Genomic DNA, 22,252 nt, shown 5'->3' with positions numbered 1-22,252 from the left:
GGAGATAATATGGAACCGCTCACCAACATCAACACCTCATCCCCATCCGGAAGCAGTGGAGGGAGCATCATGATTTTGGGTCTGTTTTGCTACCTCAGGGCCTGGACAACTTGCAATCATTAATGGAAGAATGAATTCAAAAGTTGTTTTGTAGGAAAAACTGGGACCATATGTCAGAAAGTTGAAGCTATAAAGAGGATGGAGGCTGCAGCAAGGCAATGATCCAAAACACAGAAGTTAATCTACTTCAGAATGGTTTCAGAAGAACAAAATACACGTTCTGGATTGGTCAAGTTAAAGTCCAGACTTGAACCCCATTGAGATACTGTGGCATGACCTAAAGACAGCGATTTATGCCAGACATCCCATGAATCTGACTGAACTACAGCAGTTCTGTAGAGAAGAATGGGCCAAGACCAGTCCTGATCGATGTGCCAAACTGATCTGCAGCTACAGAAAGCAAAGAAATATGAGAATTTCCAAAAAGTTGATACTTTTTCATGCCATTTATTTATTTTGGGAGAATTATTTTTAAGTTTTACTGATGAAAATGATCTTAGGGAACATCGACTAAAATTAAACGAAGACAAAAACGTTTTGAAATGTCTAAAATATGGCTGCAGTAAGACTAAGTAGGGTTGTTGCGATCATGTTTTTTTGCTCCCGATCCGATTGTTTTAGTTTGAGTATCTGCCGATCCCGATATTTCCCGATCCGATTGCTTTTTTTTTTGCTCCTGATTCAATTCCAATCATTCCCGATCATATACATTTTGGCAATGCATTAAGAAAAAAACGAATACAACTCGGACGAATATATACATTCAACATACAAGTACTGTATTTGTTTATCATGACAATAAATCCTCAAGATGGCAGTTACATTATTAACATTCTTTCTGTGAGAGGGATCCACGGATAGAAAGACTTGTGACTTTTTATATTGTGACTAAATATTGCCATCTAGTGTATTTGTTGAGCTTGCAGTAAATGATACTGCAGCCATGCCCCAATGCATGATGGGAAGTGGAACCATGATGGGAAGTGGAACCATGACTGTGCGTCGTGCTACCAATGGATATATCTTCTCTGCTTTGGGAAATAACTTAAGGTGATAAGACAAAGATCAATTGCCACATTGCTTCCCATGATATTTCTAATCATCGGGAGAGGGATTGCAAAGCTTTAGCCAATTGAAGAAAGGCTCCAAAGGCTGCCAAAATTCACTCTACTCATTTTGCGCTGCCTTTTATCTCTCGATATAGGTACAACGGCATCATTACAGATTGAGTGTGACAATTAGTGAGAGGGTCGTGCAGTGCATACATTAATTGCGTTAAATATTTCAACTTGACACATTTTTTAATAAAATAATTGCCGCCGTTATCGGGATATTTTTGATAACCCTACCTTGAGCCTAAACTAAAGACTCTAGATGAGTGTAACATATTATGTCTGTAACGTTAAATACAATTAGAAAACAATTTAATTAAAATATATACAGTATATATTAAAAAAAGGCATGGCCGATATTTTTTTGCCGATTCCGATACTTTGAAAATGACTGGATCGGACCCGATCGATCGGGACATCTCTACTAAGAAGTATTATCGTCCAAAAGACTAAGACGAAAATTAAAAGGACTGCCAAAAACAACACTGTTCTGCATCTGTCAGCAGGTATTTCACACCTCAAAAGCAAACTACTCCAGTTGCCTCATCATCTCAATGTCTAAACATCAGAGAATTTGCCTCTGAATATTAAATACGAGAGCGCATTACACTTGAGATATTACAGGACCGGTAAATCTCTCGTCGTTTAGAGCCCTAAAATGCGGCGGAACGGTTTTGAGCTGAAGATGCAGGACCGCTACAGCCACTTTCTTGCGGCTGACAGTGAAGCAGAGATGGAGGAATGGGTGGCCACGCTTAAACAGGCTCTACAGAACAGCACCGAGGCCTGCCAGGATAGGAGGAACGGAGGGGAGTCCCTGGACGGCTCCCTGGGTAAGCCAACCAAAACCAAATAAACCTGTTGTGATAACTGATTCTTTACCTTGTCAAATCAGATGATGACACAACCAGCCAAGGTAAAAGTGAGAACCATACTGAAGGCCTGGGGAGGAACTTACAACCTGAACTCACAAAGGTACAAAAAATGCAGTTTTTCTCTGCTTCATGCAAAAGTTCCGATTGAATATTTGACGATAAACATCTTTGTGTTTAGTATGCGAGGGAGACCGACCAGCTTAATAAGATCAACCGGAACGAAGGCAGGCAAAAGCTCTTCTCTTTGGACCCTGAGACACAGGTAGAGAGGACGCCTCTTCCGTCTACCGATCACATACCCGTTTCATCGTTTCTTATCCACTCCTTAGCGACTGGACTTCTCTGGCATCGAGCCAGACGTCAAGCCGTTCGAGGAACGTTTCGGCCGCCGTATCGTAGTCGACTGCCACGATCTGACCTTCAGTCTTCAGGGCTGCGTCAACGAAAAGGGCGACGGTGTCCTTTCAAATGTAAGCCGTCACGCTGTATGTCATTTGTGCAAATTAAGTGTTGACACCCCTTTGATTCATTTCAGGTGGAACCTTTCTTCATAAGTCTGGCACTTTTTGACATTTCAAAGAACTGTAAGATCTCCGCCGACTTCCACGTGGACCTGAACCCGCCCTGCGTGAGGGAGATGCTAACCGACGCCGCGGGCCAGCTCTCGCCTGGCTCAGACTCCGAGGGAAGCGTTAGAGGAGGAGCTTTACCCTCGGTGAACGGGGATCTACCTGTTCTTCAGAGAGTGTCCGAAACTCTGCTGCATTATCCTACACAGGTACTCATTTTTTGACCAAATGCGGTTCAGCAAACAGCACAACAATTCTCTTCGGTGTTCTTTTGTACTATAGGCCATTTTTTCAGTAACTGACCCCCACGCTGATATCTTTCTGGTGGCCCGTGTGGAGAAGGTGTTGCAAAATGGCATCACTAATTGCGCAGAACCATATATCAAGACTTCTGATATAAACAAGGTTTATTTTTCTGTCCTCAAATACAATTAAATACATACAGTGGTATGGAATTTCTCACATTTCTGCATAAAATCACCATCAAATGTGATCTGATCTTTGTCAAAATCACACAGATGAAAAAAACAGTGTCAGCTTTAACTAAAACCACCCAAACATTCATAGGTTTTCATATTTTATTGAGGATAGCATGCAAACAATGACAGAATGGGGGGAAATAAGCAAGTAAACCCTCTGTCTAAGGAGACTCAAACAGCAATTTGACCAATTTTTACCAAAAAATTTAAATCCGGTGTGTGCCCAATCACTTACGAGTGGTTTAAAGCTGCCCTGCCCACTATAAAACACACAGCTGGTAAAAATTGTATTGATGAAAACTGAAAAGCATTGTCTGATGTGCGTCATAGCTTGGTCAAAAAAGCTCCCTGAAGACCTGCGATCAAGGATTGTTGATTTGTATAAAGCTGGGAAAGGATATAAAAAAAGTCTGGATGTTCATCAGTCGACAGTCAGAGAAGTTGTCTGCAAATGGAGAGAGTTTGGCACTGTTGCTTCTCTCGCAAGGAGTGGCCGTCCACCAAAGATGACGCCCAGAGTTCAGCGCAGAATACTCAGAGAGGTAAAAAAGAACCCTAGAGTGCCTGCTAAAGACTTACAGAAATCATTGGCACAGTCATTTCATGGGAGGAGTCCACAGAGGAAGCCACTGCTGTCTAAAAAAAAACATTGTTGCTTGTTTAATGTTCGCAAAAAGACACTTGGACTCTGCACAGAAGTTTTGGCAAAATATTTTGTGGACTGATGATACCAACGTTGAATTGTTTGGGAGTAACACACAATGTCATATGTGGAGGAAAAATGGAACAGCTCACCAACATCAACACCTCATCCTCACCGAGAAGCATGGTGGAGGCAGCATCATGATTTGGGGCTGTTTTGCTAGCTCGGGGTCTGGACAACTTGCAATCATTAAGAGAAAAATGAATTCAAAAGTTTTGCAGGAAGCTAAAAAGACGATGGATGCTGCATCAAGACAATGATCAGTTCTGCGCAGAATACTGAGAGAGGTAAAAAAGAACCCTAGAGTGTCTGCTAAAGACTTGCAGAAATCACTGGCACATTCCAATATCTCTGTGGACACATTAACGATATGTAAAACTATGGCCAAGAATGGTGTTCATGGGAGGACTCCACGGAGGAAGCCACTGCTGTCTAAAAAAAAACAAAACATTGTTGCTTATTTAATGTTCGCAAAAAAGGGACTTGGATACTCCAAAGAAGTTTTGGCAAAATATTTTGTGGACTGATGAAACCAAAGTTGAATTGTTTGGGAGAAACACACAACGTCAAGTGTGGAGGAAAAATGGAACAGCTCACCAACATCGACACCTCATTCCCACATTGAAGAATGATGGAGGGAGCATCATGATTTGGGGCTGTTTTGCTGCATTGGGGCCTGGACAATTTGCGATCATTAATGGAAGAATTAATTCAAAAGTTTATCAAGATATTTTGCAGGAAAACCTGAGGCCGTCTGCCAGACAGTTGAAGCTAAAAAGAGGATGGATTCCGCAACAAAACACAGAAATAAATTAACTTCAGAATGGTTTCAGAAGAAGAAAATACACGTTCTGGACTGGCCAAGTCAAAGTCCAGACTTGAACCCCATTGAGATGCTGTGGCATGACCTAAAGACAGCGATTCCTCCCTGGAATTTGACTGAACTACAGCAGTTTTGTCAAGAAGAATGGCCCAAGATTAGTCCTAATCGATGTGCCAGACTGATCTGCAGCTACAGGAAGCATCTGGTTGAAGTTATTGCTGCCAAAGGGGCTGCCACAAAATATTAAATGTGATGGTTCACTTACTTATTTTCCCCCTTCTGTCATTGTTTGCATACTAAAATATGAAAACCTGTAAGTGTTTGGGTGGTTTTAGTTAAAGCAGACACTGTTTTTTCATCTGTGTGATTTTGACAAAGCTCACATTTGATGGTGATTTCATGTAGAAATGTGAGAATTTCCAAAAGTTTCAGATACTTTTTCATACCACTGTCATGAATCTCCTCGGTGATTGCCCGTTATGTCTTTTATCTCCTCGCAGAGTGCTCAGAAGGTCCTCAAGGCAGCCAAACAGACGTGCCAACGCCTGGGCCAGTACAGGATGCCCTTCGCGTGGGCTGCTAAGTAATTTCCCCAAATTTTATGAACATGCTTTGGTTTTGAGCAGTGTTCATACAATTTGTCTCTACCCCAGGCAGGTGTTTAAGGATGCTCAGGGCAGTCTTGACATGGACGGCAAGTTTTCCCCGCTCTACCGCCAGGACAGCGGAAAAATCTCCACTGATGACATCATCAAGCTGCTGGCCGACACCAGGAAGTGAGTCATTGACACGCCCATGCTATTTTAGCACTGTGAAAATCTTTTAATTCCTTGAGTACATTCAATTTTCATTTCAAATCAGACCTGAGAAGAGCAAACTCCAGATCATTCCTGGACAGCTGAACGTCACCATTGAGTGTGTCCCACCTGACTTTTCAAGTATGTACTCTGTTTGCGCACTCCATTCAATTGGAATGTCTGAAAATGTGTCCATTCATCATGCGGTGGAGGACAATCATGATAACTAGCAATTATGCTGCACCAAAGCTTAACTGTGATCTCTAATGCGTCAGGGAAAAAAGGTTTTCCGACTCAGTTGATCTCATCTGGTGGAGAATAAGATTAAATTCCAATCTTTGAGATTTCAATCATAAAAAGAGAGAAACATGCCCAGAGCGCACTGTACCTCCGCTGGAATGCAAACAAAAGAAGTTAGCTTCAAGAAAGTAGCCGTTAACAAAACACCGTGTAACATAGTGTGTATACTATGGTTTCCTCCTCGCCACATGCCAAAATCCATTTTGCCACATGACAAAAAACATGACACATGCCAAAATACATTTTGCCACGTGACAAAAAACATGACACATGCCAAAATACATTTTGCCACGTGGCAAAAAATGCCACATGGCAAAATCCACATACCAAAAAAAGAAAAGTCGAATGCCAAAATACATTTTGCCACATACCAAAAAATGCCACGTGGCGAAAAAAAATGCCACATGCCAAAATCCATTTTGCCACATGACAAAAAACATGACACATGCCAAAATACATTTTGCCACATGGCAAAATCCACATCCCAAAAAAAATGCCACATGCCAAAATACATTTTACCACATACAAAAAAATAACGCCACATGGCAAAAAAGGCCACATGGCAAAATACACATACCCAAAAAAATGCCACATGCCAAAATACATTTTACCACATACAAAAAAATAATGCCACATGACAAAAAACCTGACACATGCCAAAATACGTTTTGCCACTTGGCAAAAAATGCCACATGGCAAAATACACATACCCCCAAAAAAAGTTAGCTTCAAGAAAGTAGCCGTAAACAAAACACCGTGTAACATAGTGTGTTTACTATGATTTCCTCCTCGCCACATGCCAAAATCCATTTTGCCACATGACAAAAAACATGACACATGCCAAAATACATTTTGCCACATGGCAAAAAATGCCACATGGCAAAATCCACATACCCCCCCCAAAAAAAAATGTCGCATGCCAAAATACATTTTGCCACATGGCAAAATTTTGCCACGTGGCAAAAAAAAAATGCCACATGCCAAAATACATTTTGCCACATGACAAAAAACATGACACATGCCAAAATACATTTTGCCACATGGCAAAAAATGCCACATGGCAAAATCCACATACCAAAAAAAAAATGCCACATGCCAAAATAACATTTTACCACATACAAAAAAATAACGCCACATGACAAAAAACATGCCACATGCCAAAATCCATTTTGCCACATGACAAAAAACATGACACATGCCAAAATACATTTTGCCACATGGCAAAAAATGCCACATGGCAAAATCCACATACCAAAAAAAAAGCCACATGCCAAAATACATTTTACCACATACAAAAAAATAATGCCACATGACAAAAACATGACACATGCCAAAATACGTTTTGACAAAATACACATACCCCCCCAAAAAAAGAAGTTAGCTTCAAGAAAGTAGCCGTAAACAAAACACCGTGGAACATAGTGTGTTTACTATGCTTTCCTCCTCGCCACATGCCAAAATCCATTTGCCACATGACAAAAAACATGACGCATGCCAAAACACATTTTGCCACATGGCAAAAAATGCCACATGGCAAAATACACATACCCAAAAAAAAAAAAAAAATGTCGCATGCCAAAATACATTTTGCCACATGGCAAAAAATGCCACATGGCAAAATCCACATACCCCAAAAAATGCCGCATGCCAAAATACATTTTGCCACATGACAAAATACATTTTGCCACATACCAAAAATCACTTTTCGTTCTCAGCCCTGCTGGAATGATTCCCAAATATGTCCACAAAGTCATTCTGTTGAAAAAAAAATCTTCTCACTAATCTAATAAACAGTACGAATTCACAACAAATAATGTTTCCTTTTGATTTGCTTTTCACATTGGAAAGTGAAACTGAACTTGACTCATTTCACACCGTTACGATTTTGCTTTTCATGTTGACGTTCTCATTCTCTCACTCAGACACGGTCACCTCGTCTTATGTTCCTGTGAAGCCGTTCGAAGAAACCTGCGAGCGTGTCTCGGTAGAAGTTGAGGAGTTCCTCCCTGAAGAGGCTAAGTACAATTACCCCTTCACCACATACAAGCACCAACTCTACGTCTACCCCCTGCAACTCAAATACGACAACCAGAAAAGCTTCACGAAGGTAAGTTTAATCAACTGTCCAACCGCTAGCTAAAAGTATGGAATCGCCAGTCTTGGACAAGCACTCACTCAGACATTTTATCATGTAGAACAAACTCAGTTGGAAAAAGCTTGGAAAAATAATGAATTAGTTCAAAAGTGCAACTCTTTAGCATTCAGAAACACTAAAAGAAGTCAATAAAACATTGTGGTGGTCAGTAAATGTTACTTTTTTAGAGCAAGTGTAGGGAAAAATATATGGAATCACTCCATTCTGAGGGAAAAAATATGGAATCATGAGAAACAAACAAAGAAATAACAATCAAAACTAGGGCTGTCAAAATTATCGCGTTAATGGGCGTTAATTTTTTAAATTAATCACGTTAAAATATTTGATGCAATTAACGCACTCCCCCCGCTCAGACAGATTTAAATGACAGTACAGTGAACTGCTTGTTAATTGTGTTTTATGGAGTTTTGCCACCCTCTGCTGGCGCTTGGGTGCGACTGATTTTATAGGGTTCAGCACCCATGAGCATTGTGTAAGTAATTATTGACATCAACAATGGCGGGCTATTAGTTTATTTTTTGATTGAAAATTTTACAAATTTTATTAAAACGAAAATATTAAAAGGGGTTTTAATATAAAATTTCTGTAACTTGTACTAACATTTATCTTTTAAGAACTACAAGTCTTTCTATCCATGGATCGCTTTAACAGAATGTTAATAATGTTAATGCCATCTTGTTGATTTATTGTTATAATAAACAAATAGTCCTTATGTACTATATTTTGAATGGAACTTTTGTTTGGTGCCGTTCCAGTGAGATTTACAGTGACGACTGCCTGAAGAAAACATCAAAATTCCGTCAGTCCTTAATGAGATGGGGCTGCATGTCAGGCAAATGCACTGGGGAGATGGCTGTGGTTAAATCTTCAATAAATGCACAAGTTTACATTGAAATTTTAGACAGCTTTCAACTGAAAATATATTTGTCATTTTCCAAGATGACAATGCATCATGCCACAGAGCTAAAACTATTAAAGTATTCCTTGGAGAAAGACTCATCCAGTCAATGTCATGGCCTGCAAATAGCCCAGATCTCAACCTTATTGAAAACCTGTGGTGGAAATTGGGGAAAAAATGGTCCACAGCAAGGTTCCAACCTGCAAGGATGATATGGCAACTGCAATCAAAGACAGTTGGCACCAAATTGATGAAGGATACTCATAAAATCCATACCTCAGAGATGGCAAGCTGTCATAAAAGCCAGAGGTGGTGCTACTAAATACTAGAGATGTGTTTTGATTGTTATTTCTTTGTTTGTTTCTAATGATTCCATATTTTTTTCCTCAGAATAGAGTGATTCCATATATATTTCCCTGCACTTGCTCTATAAAAGAAGCATTTACTGACCACCAAAATGTTTTTTATTCATTTCTTTTGGCGTTTCTGAATGCTAAATTCATTATTTTTTCAAGCTTTTTATCTGAGTTTGTTCTACATGATAGAATGTCTGAATGAGTGCTCGTCCGAGACTGGTGATTCCATACTTTTTGCCAGGGGTTGTAATTGAGGATTTACTTGTAAGGTATTGTTGTATCATGGAAATGCTTTCCCTTGGCTAGGCTAGAAACATCGCAGTCTGCATTCAATTCCGGGAATCTGATGAAGAAGGTGCCACCTCTCTAAAGGTGAATTAAGTTTTTGTCATTAATAAGACTAAAGAGATTATTGAACGGGGGTCAAGGCTGATTTCTCACGAATATGAACCAAATTAATTGATAGGCTAAATGATAAATGCAAAATAAATCTGTATAAATGCAAAATAAATCTGTATTGACTTATACTAACTTTCATGTGCATTGGTGCAAGTGTTACAACATTCGATTCAAACCTTTGTTTTCAAAAACTATTAAACAATTAAGGTGCAAGTCTCTTTATTTAAAAAAAACTGGGAGCTATCCAGGAATGGGTCCACTTCTAGGGAACACGGGAGCACCCCTAGACTCAAAACTAAAGTAAGGCAGTAGCTATCGATTATTTTAGTAGTCGAATAATCGATGAACCAGTTAGTTTGTATAATTGAGTAATTGGATAAGGAACATAAAAAAATAAAATACCTGAGCTTAGCCTCAAACTGTATAAATTTTTTTAATGAGAATCGAAGTTCAACATTAGAACAATTGACTAACTGACATAGCAAAGTCCGCTAGCTTAAATGCTACAAAATGCTAACATTTTTTTCACAATGCTCTTAACAAATGGTTCAAACACATATTCTCACGAAAAATGGAAAATTTACCTATAAACTAAATTACAAATGCATTAAAAAAATTTACAAATGCATTAAAACCTTTTTTAAGCTCAAACAAAACACTTAGCTTATGTTCGTCTTAACAGGGAACAGCTGGATTCAGCCATGTGAAATGAGTTGGTATGTCATATTCACTGTTGCCACTAGATGGCAGCATACCCCCCCCCCCACACACACACACACAAATCAATCAAACTAAATGCAAACACTTTCAATTCGAATCCTTTTTCTAATCGCGTTGCTCAAGTTAATCGATTAATCGTTGCAGCACTAAACTAAAGTATTGTAATATAAAAGTGATTTGGGGAAAAAAAAAAAATCAGAGATATTCAAAGACCGATCTACATAAAGTATCTGAACCTTTTGGAATTTCTCACATTTCTGCATAAATCACCATCAAATGTGATCTACTCTTTGTCAAAATCACACAGATGAAAATACAGTGTCTGCTCTAACTACCCCCCCACCCCAAATATTTATAGGTTTTCGTATTTTAATGATGATAGCATGCAAACAGTTACTGAAGGGGGAAAAATATGTAACTGAACCCTCTGCCTAAGGAGACCTAAACAGCAATTGAAATCAAATTTTAACAAACTATTTAAGTCAGGCGTGTGCCCAATCAATGATCAGTGATTTAAAGCTGCCATGCCCACTATAAAACACACACCTGGTAAGAATTGTCTTGACCAGAGGCATTGTCTGATGTGCATCATGGCTCGGGCAAAAGAGAGTTTGGTACTGTTGCTTCTCTCCCAAGGAGTGGCCGTCCACCAAAGATGACGCCAAGAGTTCAGCGCAGAATACTCAGAGAGGTTAAAAAAAAAAAGAACCCTAATGTGTCTGCTAAAGACTTCCAGAATTTACTGGCACAGTCCAATATCTCTTTGCACATATCAACTATATGTAAAACTATGGCCAAGAATGGTGTTCATGGGAGGACTCCACATAGGAAGCCACTGCTGTCTTAAAAAAAAATCAGTGTTACTCGTTTCATGTTCGCAAAAAGGCACTTGGACACTCCGCAGAAGTTTATTAAATGTGACGGTTCACTTACTTATTTTCCCCCCATCTGTCTTTGTTTGCGTACTATCCTCATGAAAATGTGAAAACCTATAAATATTTGGGTGGTTTTAGTTAAAGCAGACATTGTTTTTTTATCTGTGTGATTTTGACAAAGATCAGATCAGATTGGATGGTGATTTTATGCAGAAATGTCAGAAATTCCTAAAAGGTTCAGAACTTTTTTCATACCACTGTAACTGAACTCATAATATAATGCAAGAAAGTTGCTCAAAATCGGTGGGGACAATTTGAGCATCTTATAAATTTGGTGGTGTTATGTCCCTACCGTCCCTATGCAAACCTACGCCCTTGGATAAAAGATACGTCAGGCCGCTCACCTTCATATTGAAACGTGTAATCTGGCCTCCCATCCGTCCCTTTATCGCCACTCCAGCCCAGCCTCGCAGGTTTTGTATAATGGCACTAGCTAGCGCCATACCAGGCCTCTTTTAATCCCATTCATCTGATAAGGGGCGTGCTTAGTGTCGATCCAGTAAAGCAATTTATGGTGTTAAATGGAAACTATTTATATTACAGTGCATCTACGGAAAACCAGGAGATTCACTCTTCACCAGCAAGGTTTATGCAGCAGTTCTACACCACAACCAAAGCCCAGAGTTCTATGATGAGGTAAGATCCCACCTGAAAAGAAAATGTTTGATTGAGACTAGAAGTGCAACAAGAATCGATTAATTTACATGTCGTGTCTTTGTGTAACATGTAATGCTAACTCACCATATATTGTAAACCAAACAACAGACTTATGCTAAATACCACAACACATACTCTGCGAGTACTGTATATATACTTACTAGAGGTGCAACAAGTAATCGATTAATCGGCAACTAATCGATTAGCAAATTAATCAACAACTATTTTGATTGACAGCGGCATCATAAGACTGTCATAAGACCAAATGAACCACCTTGAAGAGATGGCGTGGCTGAGTGGTAGAGTAGTTGTCCCCCAACCCAGAGGTTGTGGGTTCAATTCTCCGCCCTGATGAACTTGCCTAAGTATCCTTGAGCAAGATACTGAACCCCACATTGCTCCTGGTGCTGCGTCACCAGTAGGTAGATGGCAATATAGTGTAAAGCGCTTTGAGCGCCTTGAAAGGTGGAAAAGCGCTATATAAGTATAACACCATTTACTTGAAGCGTTGAACCAATTGGCTGCAAAGCTCTATTGCTTCAAGAAGCTTCATTTGGCTATCACTGCTCCCTTTGAGGAGACAGTCAACCTCTGCTGCCACCTGCAATCAACACTGTGGTCATCCAACATGCCCCTTAGCATGCAATGCAGCGCTACAGATGTATATACCAATCAAAATTCGTGTTCTGTGGTAATTATTTCTTCAGTGACTGTTCCAGTTATTTCATTAATTGCTAGTTATGGTATTTGGTAGCACTTTATTTGACATTGGCGGCATAAGACTCATTAGACAATAATTATTATGAAATGACACTGTCATGAGATTAATGAATGCTCATAACATATCATTTAGTGTTATTCGCCAAATTATCTCACTTTTGATTGGATGTAAAAGATCCAAGCTGGACATAAATCAGGAAGTTGTAATAAAACATTTTTGAAGGAAATAGTCATCCATTATGTCTTCATTGTTTCTTACAACATGCCTAAATCTACTTTAACCCTTGAGAGTCGAAGGACGCGCCAGCGCGTCCTCAGCGCACGTCGTCTTTGAAGCGCCCTCACGTTTTAATTACGTCACCCACATGCCGTTGGTTGGTCTCGTTTTAAAGTGCGGAAGTTGCGGTTTACTCTCGTTATTATTTGAAGTCAATCGACCAACTAGAACGTGAGATATTGTCATTTAAGTTTTATAGTTTTATTGTCCTCTCAGAAAAACATTAAAACGCTGCATGGATCATTTGTTTATGTCTATATTTCCATCATTTCTTGTCCTTTTTCAAAACGGAAGCTCCATGAAAAAAACACAAATCAAACGAACCCTTTCGAAGTCACAGTGGAAGCACAAAATGCGTTTTTTTTATAAATATAACTGCCGTGCGAGGTTCTACCGAACGAGAGGGAGGAGTGTTCTGAAGCAGCGAGGTGGCGAGCGATGGCCGTTTGGATCGAGCAGCGACTTTGTGTGACTTTGACAATGAACGGAAAACTAAATTTAGCGCAAGCAATTGTGCTTTTTGATCAACTTGAGGAAGAGGATGGTCCAAATTCGTCATCATCGTCTTCTTGGGAAGAGTCCTCGAGTGAAGATAGTGACGGATTTGAACACGTGGGTGACGCCATCGACGAGCAGAGGTAAGCCAACTCTTTTTTTTTTTAATGCTGAAAACGTTTCTTTTGAAAGTTTCTTTTGATATTGCAAGACAAAGTTAATTTTGATGCAATATAAGTGTGTGTTTGTGTATATAATAATAAAATGTGCATATCAGATCAAAGCCGTACGTGCACTGTGGGTATCCCAGGCAGGAATTCATAATTTGTGGTGTTCTTCTTTCTATATGAAGATTAGGGATGTAGCACAATTCAGCTATGGTATTCTTTCTATTGTCATACATATAGATTTCCATTATTATTTATTGCTGTATATATTTTTATTTTATACTTTATTATTTTCATAAATACTGACTTTTTTTCATGTACATTTATAGTGACAATGAAAGTAAAGTGAAATGAAAATGGAAGGGTGGAAGGATGGAAAGAGGACTGACACCCCATGGAAGTGTGAGCTGTGTGATGTAGCCCTGTGTCTAATTCCAGGACGAAACTGCTTTTCGGAGTGGCATGCCTGAAAAAAATTTAACTTGTTTATTGTAAATATTTTTGAAAATGCTTTTTTTCCCCCCAATGTTATATATATATTTTTTCCCCACAATCAGTCTTCTCAATTTGTGTATATAAATGTGTGTTCAAGAAGCTTGATTGTGTGTACATAGTTTTCATCAGGTGACGGGCCGCAATACCTAAACTCATAAAGAGATGGCCTCTAAATACTTTTTGTGTTAGATGGTATATATTTTTTCACTGTTCTTCACTGTTTGGTCTGCTGTATATAACCTGTTTTGACTAGAGCATGTATAAAGGCAAAAAACGCCTATGGCTATACCTGTTGTTTATGTTGAATTGTCAAATATAAGACTATTTATTCTAACATTTTTTGGTTGAATGTTCATCCTAACATGTTGAATAAATATTACAAAGTTTCAAAACGGTTCGTTACGCATGTTTGGTTGTCAATTGGACATCAATATTAAAAATTTTGACAAAACGATTTTGGAATTTTTGGTTTTTTTGGGCCCAAAATGATGATTTATAATTGGTCAGTGAAGGAAACAACAGTTCGGACATGAAGTTCAAGGTGTCACAAAAAACGGGACCAAACCAGGCCATCGTAAACAATTCTTTCTTTGAAATATAAAGGCAACTTCAAAGGCATGCAAAATCAGACAAAATAGGCCCAGACCTTAAAGGGTTAAGGTAAATTGTGAATGTGAATGTAAAAAAGTGACATTTATCCGATTAATCATTTAACTAATTCTCTCATTAATTGATTATGAAAATACTCATTAGTTGCAGCCTTAGTTGACACAAGGATCTTTGAGCTTCCAATTCGCTGGGAACCGCCATGCTGTCATTTACTTAATCACAATTAATCTTTTCAGCGCCATCACACGCACGCGCAGAGAGTGAAAGAGTTAGGATAAGACAGAAGGCCCCCATATGGACTGAAAATTAAATGGATTAGGATTTCGAGACCCCCTCCGACACACCCTCATATCTGATTTAAATCCACATGCCTTGATCAAATGGGTCTGTTGGATATTTGAATCACAGTCTCATGGTTGCCTGACTCATAAACGCTGATTTGCTGTCCTCTTGTGGACGTTTTATGCCCTGCGTCATTGTCCCTTATAGGTCAAGCTGGAGTTGCCTGTCCACTTGCACGAAAAGCACCACATCCTTTTCACCTTTTACCATATTAGCTGTGAATCTAGCAGCAAAACCAGCAGCAAGAAGAGAGAAGCTGTGGAGTCGCTGGGTATTTATTTTTAAAAACGTTTTTCAGTTGAAACCTGTCGGCATCGTTTAATGTGATGTTCTTCATTTTTTGTCAGTTGGTTATTCCTGGTTACCTCTCCTAAAAGACGGCAGGATGCAGTCAATGGAGCTCCAACTACCCGTAGCTACGACTTTGCCTCCTGGATATCTGGGTCAGGACGCCAAAAAGGTTTGTGATGAACACAACGCCTTATTTTGACATGATATTGCTTGTAAATGTCAACATTTGCTCACTCTCAGCCTGATATTAAGTGGGTGGAAAATGCAAAGGCGCTCTTCAAAATGAGAAGCCGTGTAGCGTCAACGATATATGCTCAGGTGAAACCTTCAAAAAGAGTGTGTAATATTTCCCAAATCTATTGTGGATTGCTGTAATGGGCTGTTTTGCCTTCAGGATCTCCATCTCCATAAGTTCTTCTTGCACTGCCAACTCATGAGAAACGCCTCTGAGGATAAACAGGCAGAGCTTATCAAATACCTAAAGGTCTGACTCTAGATCAGTGGTTCTTAACCTTGCTAAAGATACCGAACCCCATGAGTTTCACACGTGCATTAACCGAACCCTTTGGAATTAACAATTGTTTTTTTTCCAAATTCAAAATCAATATATCTACGCTAGCAAGCTAAAACCTAAATGAATTTCCATTCAAATTCCTTCTCATTTAGACAGCTGGCCAAAATGTATGGTTGTCTTTTTTTTGCATCGCTCACAGCCTGCATCATCATCAGACCACTAAACTAGGACTGGCCCAATTCGCAAGAATTTTTCATCAAATTTGGACGAATATTGGACGAATATATCTTATATTGTTCAAGATTAAACCTGCTTAGTTGCGCTAACCTTGACCGTTGCCACATACCAATAAAATGCCAAATGCCAAAATCAATTTTGCTACATACCAAAAATGCCACATGGCAAAATAAGGCCACATGCCAAAAAAAAAAAAAAAAAACACATGCCAAAATACATTTTGCCACATACCAAAAAAATCCACATAGCAAAAAAAAATGCCACATGCCAAAATCCATTTTGCCACATACAAAAACATGCCACATGACAAAATATATGACACATGCCAAAATACATTTTGCCACATGGCAAAATCCACATACCCCAAAAAATGCCACATGCCAAAATACATTTTGCCACATGGCAAAATCAATTTTGCCACATACCAAAAAATGCCACATGGCAAAAAAAAACCACATGCCAAAATCCATTTTGCCACATACCAAAAAAATGCCACAGGACAAAAAACATGACACATGCCAAAATACATTTTGCCACATGGCAAAAAATGCCACATGGCAAAATCCACATACCCCAAAAAATGCCACATGCCAAAATACATTTTGCCACATACAAAAAAATGCCACATGACAAAATACATTTTGCCACATGGCAAAATCTATTTTGCCACATACCAAAAAATGTCACATGGCAAAAAAAAAAAAAAGCCACATGCCACAATCCATTTTGCCACGTACCAAAAAAATGCCGCATTACAAAAAAAATGACACATGGCAAAATCAATTTTGCTACATCTCAAAAAATGCCACATGGCAAAAAAAAAGTCACATGCCAAAATCCATTTTGCCACATACCAAAAAAATGCCACAGGACAAAAAACATGACACATGCCAAAATACATTTTGCCACATGGCAAAAAATGCCACATGGCAAAATCCACATACCCAAAAAAATGCCACATGCCAAAATACATTTTGCCACATACAAAAAAATGCCACATGACAAAAAACATGACACATGCCAAAATACATTTTGCCACATGGCAAAAAATGCCACATGGCAAGATCCACATGCCCAAAAAAATGCCACATGACAAAATATATTTTGCCACATAAACCAAAAAATGTCACATCCCCCAAAAATGCCACATGCCAAAATCAGTTTTGCCACATCCCAAATACCACTTTTTGTTCTCAGCCCTGCTGGAATGATTCCCAAATATGTCCACAAAGTCATTCTGTTAAAAAAAAAATCTTCTCACTAATCCAATAAACTGTAGGAATTCACAACAAATAATGTTTCCTTTTGATTTGCTTTTCACATTGGAAAGTGAAACTGAACTTGACTCATTTCACACCGTTTCTATTTTGTTTTCCATATTGACATTCTCATTCTCTCACATTCTTGCTTCACATTCTGTTTTCATGGCGTAAAATGTGACGCAAATCTTGTTTTTTTAAGTCCATGCAGTGCGCGCCCCCCGTAGGTCTGTTGTACTTCCTCATACCAATTGAGAGTCAACATTCCACGAACCCCTGGGGTTCGCTCAAACCCAGGTTAAGAACCACTGCTCAAGATAAAGATGCTTTCGCAAAAATGTGTTCTGGGTTCTATTTTCATCACTCCATCCTCAGTGCCTACATGCCATGGAAATGCATGTCATGGTCCACTTCCTGCCCACTGTGCTTACGCATCTGTTCGAGGTGCTGTCAGCAGCCGCGAAGGACAACCAGGAGATTGCAGTCAACTCTCTACGGTCAGCCAATCGACGATTTGCGTTAAAAAACACTTGCATTTGCTGGTCACGAGTCGTCATTCTTTCCTATTTCTGCAGGGTTATCATACATATTGTATCCAGGTGTCACGAGGAAGGACTAGAAAACTACTTGCGCTCTTTTGTGAAGGCATGGCTTCTCCGCGGCTACGATTTGAGCCAAAATGATGACGACATTTTGATTTTGTTTTTCCTTTTCTTCTCAGTACGTGTTTGTCGCCAAAACCCCTGCATCCGGAAACGCGCCGTGCACCCACGAGGTGTTGGCCTCAGCGGTCACAGCCATTCTTAAGCAGACGGCAGATTTTAACACCAGCAACAAACTGCTCAAGGTGCTAGTTGTTGTACCAGCATTGAACAGCAGGGGGCTTACTTGCCAATATTATACTTATCAAATCATGTTTTTCCTGTAGTACTCATGGTTCTTCTTTGAAACAATGGCCAAATCAATGGCCCAATACATGCAAGAGGACAACCGCATTAAGGTCTGTACTTTCTTTGTGACGTAAACCATATTTTCCAGTATATAAGTCGTTATTATAACTCAGGTTTCATGAGTTGTTCAGAATTGGCATTGAAAGCAACACTTGGTAACGTTTCAACCTTGGGTCAACTTGTGTTTCGAAGCTAGCTAGCTAGTTTCTAGCTTTTATAAGGGAGTCAGTACAAGGGGTTAAGACTAAGGTGAATGCGCGGGGTTTGGCTTTTTGGCGGGGTTGTCGGACTTTTGCCGCCCCGGGTCGTTGGAATTGTGCTAGTGCGGTTCTGGCGGTTCGGCTGGCGTGATTCCGGCAATCTGGCGAAAAGGTCAGTTTCCTTCAGCTGCCACAAGAGGGCAGTGTATCCTCCATCATTCAACAGTATACAATACTTTTGTTGAAGCGCTCTTCCCAATAGACTCATCCATCCGACATAATTGTTTCAGATGCCACGGGCTCAGCGTTTTCCGGATACTTTCCATCAGGCGCTGCAGTCCCTGGTGCTGTCCATCATGCCTCACATTACCATTCGCCACACGGAGATTCCAGAGGAAGCCCGTTGCGTCAACCTGAGTTTGGCCCATTTGATCAAGGTATGAAAGCTAATTTCGACCCCGTTCGCGGGTTCGCTTCATCCGTTTCGCCATGCTCTTTCTCCTCAGAGGTGTCTCACCTTCATGAACCGAGGATTTGCCTTCGGTCTGGTCAACCACTACATGTGCCACTTCAGTTTCAAAGATCCCAAGGTACACGCGCACAAAACCGACGTGTGGTGCATTGCTCAAGTGGGCATTCGTGCGTCCTGCAGGTGCTGACTGAAATGAAGTTTCATTTTCTGATGGCGGTATGCAACCACGAGCATTTCATCCCCCTCAATTTGCCCATGGCGTTCGGACGTACCAAGCTGCAAAGGGTTCAAGGTGAGGAATCGGCGTATTCAAGACTGCTTACTCATCTGTGATGATCCACTATTAACAGTTCTAATCACTGTGAAAAAATTAAAATGCATTTGGTTGTGCAGCCATCACCTCATTAGAATCGCAATGTTAATGCATGGATTGTGAATCGCTGCCCCGATTTCTTTGCCCGTACCCAACACCCTTTTGTTTTCTTGCTTGTGGTCAGATTTTATTCCGTACGCGACGGAGCTTTTTGGCCCTGTAGGTAGGTGACGCGACGTCCTCTCCGCTCCTCGCGCTCTCCATTAACAATCCCTCGCCAAACGCACCGTGCTAAGATGGATGCTTTTCTTTCGTAGAGGAGATGAGCTTTGCTTCTGTGGGAAAACACTCACTCTGAATGAATATTTTTGTCCACACATGTGCATCATGTGGAACATTTGTTGTCTCTGCGCCGATGGCTGCCACTGTTATGATATTAACACAGCGTTATGGCCTTGCACATGATTGCTTTTCCTTTCGATTTATACTATTTTTTGTTTGCAGAGTGCAAACCTACAGTGTATCACAAAAGTGAGTACATCCCTTGCATTTCTGCAGATATTTAAGTATACCTTTTCATGGGACAACACTGACAAAATGACACTTTGACACAATGAAAAGTCGTCTGTGTGCATCTTATATAATAAAGTTCATTTATTTTCCCCTCAAAATAACTCAAAATATAGCCATTAATATTTAAACCCCTGGCAATAAAAGTGAGAACAACCCTTAGAAACTACATCCCTAAATGTCCAAATTGAGTACTGCTAGTCATTTTCCCTCGAAAGTGTCATGTTACTCGTTACAGGCAACATTGCTGAGTTTTTTACGAAAAGTCAAGGTTCGCAGTGAGTCAGTAACAGGCACACTTTTGCGAAATAGACAATGTTTATTGATTAGTAATTGCAAATAAATGAGGTTTATTGATTACACTCCCACAAAAGGCAAGCAAAAAACAAGCATAACACAGAATAACCACAACGCTAGGTCTAGATTGTCACTTGTCACCCACACACAAGTACAAGAAACAATGGCGCTAGATATATTAGTTGTCGAAGCTAAAACACCCCCACGCCACAGTTAAAGCACAACGAGTTCCCTGGTAAATGAATCAAGCTCCTACCTGTCGACAATGAGCGGAGGGCCAAACGCTCCTGGTCTGAGTATCCAAGGAACAAAGCCAAGCGATCACACGTCAATCCTTTTGGCGGACCCTGGCGTGGCCCGGAAATGTCCGGCTCTTTATTGGCACATGCCACGTGAGAACAGAGATGGCCAGCCCCTGCTCTCAGGAGGCACACTGCCTGCCCAAAAATGGTAATCTTAACATGTTTTGCTCAACCTCTTAAGGAGATGAGTCTCGTGTCCAAATATGATTGGTTCACTCGTTGTACTTTTTAGCAGCAGATGGTTTGTATCAGGTATCTTGGTAACCATAGCAATGAGCTAAACCGCGTCAAAGTGGCGGAAATAACCTGATAAGAAGTTGTACAGTTAGTCCAAAAGAATGTGTGCACATAAAAACAGCAATACACAGTTAGTTACTCTTAAAGGCACTCTCAAAGGCAGTTATTGCTATATATATGTGCAGTTATATATGTGGATTACAATTCGGGTCAAAAAAAGGTCACAAGACAGGTCATAAAAAGGTTACAAGTGTTTTTCTCCATTCAGTTGCAGAGATTGAAGACGTGGGGGGTCAGCCTTTTAGTGCTCAAACCATACGCCACACTCTACATCTAATTGGTGTGCATGGCTGTCACCCCAGGAGGAAGCCTCTTGTGAAGATGGTACACAAGAAAGCCCGCAAACAGTTTGCTGAAGACATGTCAACACAGCATATGGATTACTGGAACCATGTCCTATGGTCTGATGAGACGCGCGGGTTTTCTCGTGTACCGTCTTCAGAAGAGGCTTCCTCCTGGGGTGACAGCCATGCACACCAATTTGATGTAGAGTGCGGCGTATGGCCTGACCCCACCCCCCCCTCACCACCACCACCACTTCAATCTCTGTAGTAATGCTGACAGCACTCCTGTAACGAGTCACATGACATTTTGGAGGGTAAATGACAAGCAGTACTCAATTTAGATATTTAAGGATGAATGTAGTTTCTAATGGATGTACTCAGTTTTGTTGCCAGGGGTTTAGATATTAATGGCTATATTTTGAGGGGAAAATAAATTAACTCTATTATATAAGATACACACAGACTCTTTTCATTGTGTCAAAGTGTCATTTTGTCAGTGTTGTCCCATGAAAAGATACACTAAAATATCTTGAGAAATGCAAGGGGTGTACTCACTTTTGTGATACACTGTGTAAGATTATACATTTCCTGTCAGGAAATATATAATGAAGTTGAATTCTTCTATGATTGGGTTCTTCAATGTCTTCATTATGATAATGAACCCATTCACATCTCCAAAGCCACAATTTAATATGTTTAAGTGCAATTTTGCTAATAATAACAGACGATACACTGGCAATTAATTAGTTACAGTGATATGAAAAAGTATCTGAACCATTTGGAATTCCATCTGATCTTTGTCCAAATCACACAGATGAAAATACAGTGTCTGCTTTAACTAAAACCACCCAAACATTTCTAGATTTCCATATTTTAATGAGGATAGCATGCAAACAATGACAGAAAGGGGGAAATTAAGTAAGTGAACCCTCTGCTTAAGGAGACTTAAAGAGCAATTGAAACAATTTTTTTTACCAAACATTGTGTGCCTAATCACTGATGAGTGGTCTAAAGCTGCCCTGCCCACTATAAAACACACACCTGGTAAGAATTGTCTTGATGAGAAGCATTGTCTGATGTATCATGGCTCAATCAAAAGAGCTGTCTGAGGACTGGTGATCAAGGATTGCTGATTAGTATCAAGCTGGGATAGGATATAAAACCATCTTTAAAATGTTCATCAATCGATAGTCAAAGAACTTGTCTCCAAATGGAGAGAGTTTGGCACTGTTGCTTCTGTCCCAAGGAGTGGCCGTCCACCAAAGATGACGCCAAGAGTTCAGCACAGAATACTCAGAGAGGTAAAAAAGAATCCTAGAGTGT

At 40.0% G+C, this 22,252-nt stretch overlaps 1 protein-coding gene across 2 annotated transcripts in view; it reads left to right on the top strand.

Moving 5' to 3' along the window:
• dock11 (dedicator of cytokinesis 11) overlaps positions 1-22,252 on the top strand; it is a 60,326-nt gene that overhangs the window by 11,497 nt on the left and 26,577 nt on the right. The window contains exons 8-31 of one of the 2 annotated variants that reach the window (XM_057854360.1): positions 1,822-2,005; positions 2,068-2,147; positions 2,226-2,309; positions 2,377-2,517; positions 2,583-2,825; positions 2,899-3,021; positions 5,122-5,204; positions 5,275-5,397; positions 5,483-5,559; positions 7,641-7,825; positions 9,434-9,499; positions 11,725-11,817; positions 15,091-15,214; positions 15,291-15,403; positions 15,475-15,552; positions 15,629-15,718; positions 17,620-17,741; positions 17,820-17,889; positions 17,966-18,091; positions 18,173-18,244; positions 18,685-18,831; positions 18,901-18,984; positions 19,047-19,158; positions 19,364-19,402. In XM_057854360.1, coding sequence (XP_057710343.1) covers positions 1,822-2,005; positions 2,068-2,147; positions 2,226-2,309; positions 2,377-2,517; positions 2,583-2,825; positions 2,899-3,021; positions 5,122-5,204; positions 5,275-5,397; positions 5,483-5,559; positions 7,641-7,825; positions 9,434-9,499; positions 11,725-11,817; positions 15,091-15,214; positions 15,291-15,403; positions 15,475-15,552; positions 15,629-15,718; positions 17,620-17,741; positions 17,820-17,889; positions 17,966-18,091; positions 18,173-18,244; positions 18,685-18,831; positions 18,901-18,984; positions 19,047-19,158; positions 19,364-19,402 — 2,659 coding nt within the window. The remainder of the gene's footprint in view (positions 1-1,821; positions 2,006-2,067; positions 2,148-2,225; positions 2,310-2,376; positions 2,518-2,582; positions 2,826-2,898; positions 3,022-5,121; positions 5,205-5,274; positions 5,398-5,482; positions 5,560-7,640; positions 7,826-9,433; positions 9,500-11,724; positions 11,818-15,090; positions 15,215-15,290; positions 15,404-15,474; positions 15,553-15,628; positions 15,719-17,619; positions 17,742-17,819; positions 17,890-17,965; positions 18,092-18,172; positions 18,245-18,684; positions 18,832-18,900; positions 18,985-19,046; positions 19,159-19,363; positions 19,403-22,252) is intronic. The other variant, XM_057854361.1, reaches the window with a different exon arrangement.

The sequence above is a fragment of the Corythoichthys intestinalis genome, chromosome 13 (genome assembly GCF_030265065.1).
Source record: "Corythoichthys intestinalis isolate RoL2023-P3 chromosome 13, ASM3026506v1, whole genome shotgun sequence".
NCBI lineage: Eukaryota > Metazoa > Chordata > Actinopteri > Syngnathiformes > Syngnathidae > Corythoichthys > Corythoichthys intestinalis.
Note: the sequence above shows the minus strand (reverse complement) of the source record. Positions and strands in the feature narration are given on the sequence as shown.